The sequence below is a fragment of the Vigna umbellata genome, chromosome 7 (assembly GCF_029865625.1).
Source record: "Vigna umbellata cultivar VRB3 chromosome 7, Vumbellata_1.0, whole genome shotgun sequence".
NCBI lineage: Eukaryota > Viridiplantae > Streptophyta > Magnoliopsida > Fabales > Fabaceae > Vigna > Vigna umbellata.
This window is the reverse complement of record NC_142171.1, coordinates 16,459,557-16,465,604: the sequence shown is the minus strand read 5'-3', so window position 1 is coordinate 16,465,604 and position 6,048 is coordinate 16,459,557. Positions and strand designations below refer to the sequence as shown.

The 6,048-nt window shown below is 34.9% G+C and overlaps 1 protein-coding gene across 1 annotated transcript; it reads left to right on the top strand.

Moving 5' to 3' along the window:
- The first annotated feature begins 1,896 nt into the window (after positions 1-1,896).
- LOC148195241 (uncharacterized) lies at positions 1,897-4,028 on the top strand. Its single transcript, XM_088093929.1, has 3 exons — positions 1,897-1,906; positions 3,104-3,886; positions 3,994-4,028. Exons 1-3 carry the CDS (start codon positions 1,897-1,899, stop codon positions 4,026-4,028), a joined length of 828 nt encoding a protein of 275 aa, XP_087950055.1.
- The last annotated feature ends 2,020 nt before the right edge of the window (positions 4,029-6,048 follow it).

Sequence of the window (6,048 nt, the reverse complement as noted above, 5' to 3'; positions counted from 1 at the left end):
TACAGTTGAAGATGAAATTGATGTTACATCATATTGAATTACAGTATGAATACTATATGGATTGAATCTATGATTATGGATATTGGATGAGCGTTCCAGGGAGGAACGTCTCTTATATGATTGAATATTGAATTGGTAAAGTATGACTGTGGTTAGTTAATGCTGGCTTGGTCCATCCTGATATACCGTGATGCTCATCTTCACGTAGAAGGGGGTAGTCATGTGTGGGAATGGCAGGAGGTCTTTCGTATCCCTCACTTAGCAGGGGCGAAGGATTAACCTCAAGTGGAAGCTGATTAGGTATATCCCGGCTACCACACCACTTGGGTGCAAGGACGCCTGTAACTACATGGTTCATACAGTCCGGACGGTCTGTCTTATACATCTTTCTATGTTAAATTACATGATTAAACTACTTGATGTATGTGTGAATCGAATTACGAACTGTACGTGTGTTGTATTAATTAAACAGTATAAGCTTACCCTTGCGTTTTCCATTTGTGTTGTCTACTGTCCATGTGCTTCCGTCTTGTCAAAATGCAATGATCATCCGTTGTGGATGTGAGCAGATGGTGATGCATCCCTTGAAGTCATGCTGGAAGAAGAAAATTTGGAGGATGAAAATCTGGTGGAAGTTGAAGTTAAAGCCGAGCCTTAGAGCGCTCTTTAGTTTAGTACTGTATATATTTTAGCTCATTTTGGAACGTTCGGTTATCATTTTGTAAAACCGTTCGTTATTAGTTCTCGTTATTTTTGAAGCTGTAAATTTGTAACTCTGAAACCTTAAGTGGTTCTGCTTTATTTTCTCTGCACTTGTATACGCTCGTTAATTGTACACCAGCCGTTAGGCTTTGAACCTTGGTTTACTGTTAATATTAAGACTGTTTACTGTTCACTGTTAATTGTAATTAATTCTGAATTATGGTATTACTATATTTTGGGATGTTACACTGCATCTTCTTCAAATCTTCAAATAGAAGAAAAAGTATAAAAGAATATGAAGTTACTGATCAACTCACCCTCTGATCTGTTCCAATAATTCTGGAGGACGCTCACGACGAACTCGGTTGATGAAAATCCCATATAGATCTTCAGCAGGTCCATCTGCAAAGCCCGAAGAACACAACAATGAGAACAATCCTCAAAAGGCATAACCTCTAAGAAGGCTTGCAAAAAGCTCATGTTGGGAAGAATCCACATCTAAAACATCCAACAATCACATAACACTCAAATTTGAACACATCAAATCTACTATCGCCTTCTATTCCTCTAAAGAATAACTTCAGCGTGTAGTCAAGGAATTTCCTTAAAGGGGTACATTATTTCAAACAGAAAAACAAGTAGAACCATTTAACTAAGTTGTATATATCAGCCATGTCAAAAGTAGTGAGTCCAGCATCAGCATATTTAAGCATAGCATCAACAGGATCATCCCTGTCAATTCTGCCCCACCCGCCACTGGTCTGCCACATCCCATTCACAACCCGGCATATATCCAGAGAATCATTGCCATTCTTCACGACAATGCTTCGATTATCCTGTGTGCACACACATTGAAACTGTTAGCCTTATACAGAAAAGAGGTTACTTTTTTAATATTATATTATATAATATTATATCTTTCCCATTTATTTTATTTCTTTTAGTTAATATTAAAAAGCAGTTAATATTCTGGAAGTGGTCCATTTTAAAACCGTTTTCAAACGTGTGGGTGTGCCATTATTCCCACGATAATCTCTTTTAACGTTATATACTCTGTGATGGTTTTTGGAGTAATACAGACTCTTTCAGAAAATTTCATATCAGGTCACTGAGCCTACTCTTTCCTTCATATACATCACCATCGTGTTTTAAGAGCAAGGGTTCAGAAACCAGAAATTAGGCAAGCGTACAACAATGGCTGGAGGTTGGTCTTTCTGCTTCCGCTTTTATTCTTGAAAATCTGAATATGATTAAATGTGCTTGTTTGATATATTTGGATTTATTGAATCTTCAGTATGAATCTGTTACATGTTTTTTACATTTGGTATCAGAGCATGTTTATCCTCTGCCTTGTTTGGTTCACTCCTTTGCGTATTGTAATTGTTTTGAAACTGGAGAAAGAAGAAATTTTTTGGTGAAATTTTCTGTAAAATTTTCCGTGAAAATTTTGATGCTGAAAGGTTGAAGATGATTGAAACGGCATTTGGCATTACGTTTCATTTTGGGTATCTTTCATAAACCTATATTTCAATTTTTATTTTATTTTCTTCTGTTACATACATATGTGCACTGGAGGTGAAAGGTACGCTGTTTTCTGGTTTCAGTTCAGATTGATCTTTTGCTTTTTCACATATATATATATATATATATATATATAAATATATAGTACGAAAGTTGCATTGCCCTTTTCGGTGCTTTTCTGGTATAGCACGTTTGCATATATATTATATATGTTAGTTACTTTTGTGATAGGCATTTAATTATGCGCGTTGAACATTTAGATTGAAAGTGAATTTCGCTGCTTTTCATGTTACTGTTACATGCTTAATATATTTGTATATATGTTAGGCACTTTTATAGGCATGTTATACACTTTATTAGGATTAAAGTGCGCGTGGAATATTTACTAATATTTTATATTAGTATAATAAATTTTGAATATTAATTATATTTATAATATAATTCTTATATTTAGATTAAATATAAGACTTAAAGATAATTTAATGTTTAGTGATAAATATAATTTTTAATAATTAGAGAGTAGCCACAGCATCTTTAATTAATTAAATTATATTATAAAGATCACTTTATTGAAACATTAATTGTAATTAATTATATATAGTGTGATGAAATATACCCACAGGATTTTTGTTACATTTATATAATTAATTAGGATAAAATATTAATTATAATTCTTAATTTTCCCACAGGAATTAGGAATGTAATATAATTTAATAGTTTTATCATAAGGTTAAATGAGTCTAATTGAGTAAGACTTTAGCCCACAGGCAAGTTTTATGTTAATAGACTTATTGGTAAAGACATGTTTTACATTGGTAAAACATGATATTTATTTTAGTCTCAAATTTTGATAATGAACATGAAAATTTTGAATTTGCAGTTTCTCAATCTGTGAATATTTCTTATATCAAGTGTGGTATTCCCGAATTGAAAGGAGATAATTATAAGATTTGGAAGGAGAGAGTTCTTCTTCATTTAGGCTGGATGGACATAGATTATGCTATTAGAAAACCTGAACCACCGGGTATTACTGAAACTAGCAATTCAGATGCCATTGAACTTTATGAAAAATGGGAGAGGTCAAATCGTCTCTCCGTAACGTTCATAAAAACCAATATTTCCGCTGGAATCCGGGGTTCGGTTGATCAGTATGAGAATGTCAAGGATTTACTGAAGGCTATTGATGAGCAGTTTACGACATCTGATAAATCTCTTGCCAGCACTCTTATAATGCAGTTTTCATCCTTAAAGCTCACTGGAATTAGAGGAGTGCGTGATCATATCATGCGCATAAGGGACATTGTGGCTCAACTGAAAGCTTTGGAAGTTACCATGTCTGATTCTTTCCTAGTGCACTATATTTTGTGCACTTTGCCTCACCATTATGCTCCCTTTAAAATCTCTTACAACACACATAAGGACAAGTGGTCTATTAATGAATTATTGACTATGTGTGTTCAAGAAGAAGAAAGGCTATTGATGGAAGAAGGGGAGAAGGTGAACTTGACTACTTCATTTAAGAATAAGAAGAACCAAGTTAATAAGAAGGGAAAGATTCCTGCTCAACCAGTTATTAAGAAGGAGTCCAGATGTTTCTTTTGTAAAAAGAAGGGACACATGAAGAAGGAATGTCAAAAGTTTAAGGATTGGCTTGAAAAGAAAGGTAACTTGTTTGCTTTTGTCTGTTATGAATCTAATTTGACTAGTTTTAATCATAACACATGGTGGATTGATTCTGGTTCTACAATCCATGTTTCTAATACCTTGCAGGGTATGGAAAACCTAAGGAAACCGATGGGAAGTGAGCAACACATCTATTCAGGAAGCAAGATGAATTCACATGTTGAAGCCATTGGGACGTGCAATTTAGTTTTAAGCAGTGGTTTTGTTTTATGTTTAGAAAAGACCTTTTATGTTCCTAGTTTTAGCAAGAACTTGATTTCTATTTCACAACTTGCACCTTTGGGTTTTTCCTTTAATTTTATGGATTCTGGTTTTACTTTATTGAATAAATCCAAGGTTATTGGCTTTGGGGAATTATGCGATGGTCTTTACTTTATTAAATTGCAAAACAACGCTGCCTATAGTTCTATGCATGTTTCCGCTGGGTTAAAAAGATGTGTTATGAATGAGGATTCTTCTGTTTTATGGCACCGAAGATTGGGACATATCACCATTGAGAGAATTAAGCGATTAGTAAATGAAGGAGTACTTAGTACTTTGGATTTTACTGATTTTGAGACTTGCGTGGATTGCATTAAGGGTAAGCAAACTAACAAGTCCAAAAGAGGTGCTAAGAGGAGTTCAAATTTACTAGAAATTATTCATACAGATATTTGTTGTCCGGATATGGATGCAAGTAGTCCGAAATACTTTATCACCTTTATAGATGATTACTCACGATACATGTATCTGTACTTACTTCGTTCTAAGGATGAAGCCTTAGATGCCTTTAAAGTTTTTAAGGTTGAAGTAGAATTGCAATGCGGAAAGAAAATTAAGATTGTGAGATCAGATAGAGGTGGAGAGTACTACGGTAGATACACGGAGAATGGACAAGCACCTGGTCCGTTTGCTAGATTTCTTCAAGAACATGGGATTGTTGCCCAATATACCATGCCTGGCTCTCCAGATCAGAATGGTGTAGCAGAAAGAAGAAATCGAACCTTGATGGATATGGTGAGAAGTATGAGAAGTAATTCAAAACTTCCTCAGTTCTTGTGGACTGAAGCACTTAAGACGGCTGTGTATATAGTAAATCGGGTCCCAACTAAGGCTGTTTTAAAAACACCTTTTGAGTTATTCAAAGGTTGGAAACCTAGTTTGCGACATGTACGCGTTTGGGGATGTCCGTCTGAAGTAAGAATTTATAATCCACAAGAGAAGAAACTAGACCCAAGGACTATTAGTGGGTATTTCATTGGATATGCTGAAAAGTCCAAAGGGTATAGATTCTATTGTCCAAATCATAACACTAGGATTGTGGAATCAAGAAATGCAAAGTTTCTTGAAAATGACTTGATTAGTGGGAGTGATTTAAATCAAGACGTTGATCTTGAAAAAGATCACTATGAAGCTCAAACCTCTCAATCAAATGAAAGATTGGTAGTCATTCACGCTCCTTCAGTTCAAAAGCGTATTGAACAACCAATAATTGATGTTCCACAAATTGCTGAAAATGATAATATAGATCAAGTTGTTAACGAGGAGCAACAAGTAAATGTTGAACAACCAGTTGAACAACAAGCTTCTCATCAAGATGTTGACACAACATTAAGAAGATCTACTAGAATCAGAAGACCAGCAGTTTCTAGTGATTATGAAGTGTATTTACAAGAATCGGATTACAACATTGGAGCTGAAAATGATCCTGAAACGTTTTCACAAGCCATGAATTCTAAAGAATCAAACCTATGGTATGATGCCATGAAAGACGAGATGGATTCTATGGCATCCAACAAAGTCTGGGATCTCGTTCAGTTGCCTGATGGTGTAAAATCCATTGGATGTAGATGGGTTTTCAAAACCAAAAAGGACTCAAAAGGCAACATTGAGAGACATAAGGCAAGACTTGTTGCCAAAGGATTCACTCAGAGAGAAGGAATTGATTACACAGAGACATTTTCTCCTGTATCTAAGAAAGATTCCTTCCGAGTAATTATGGCATTAGTAGCTCATTTTGATTTTGAGTTACATCAAATGGATGTGAAAACAGCATTCCTTAATGGTGATCTAGAGGAAGAGGTTTACATGAAACAACCTGAAGGATTCTTTTCTAAAGACAGTGAGCACTTGGTATGTAAGCTTAATAAATCCATCTATGGA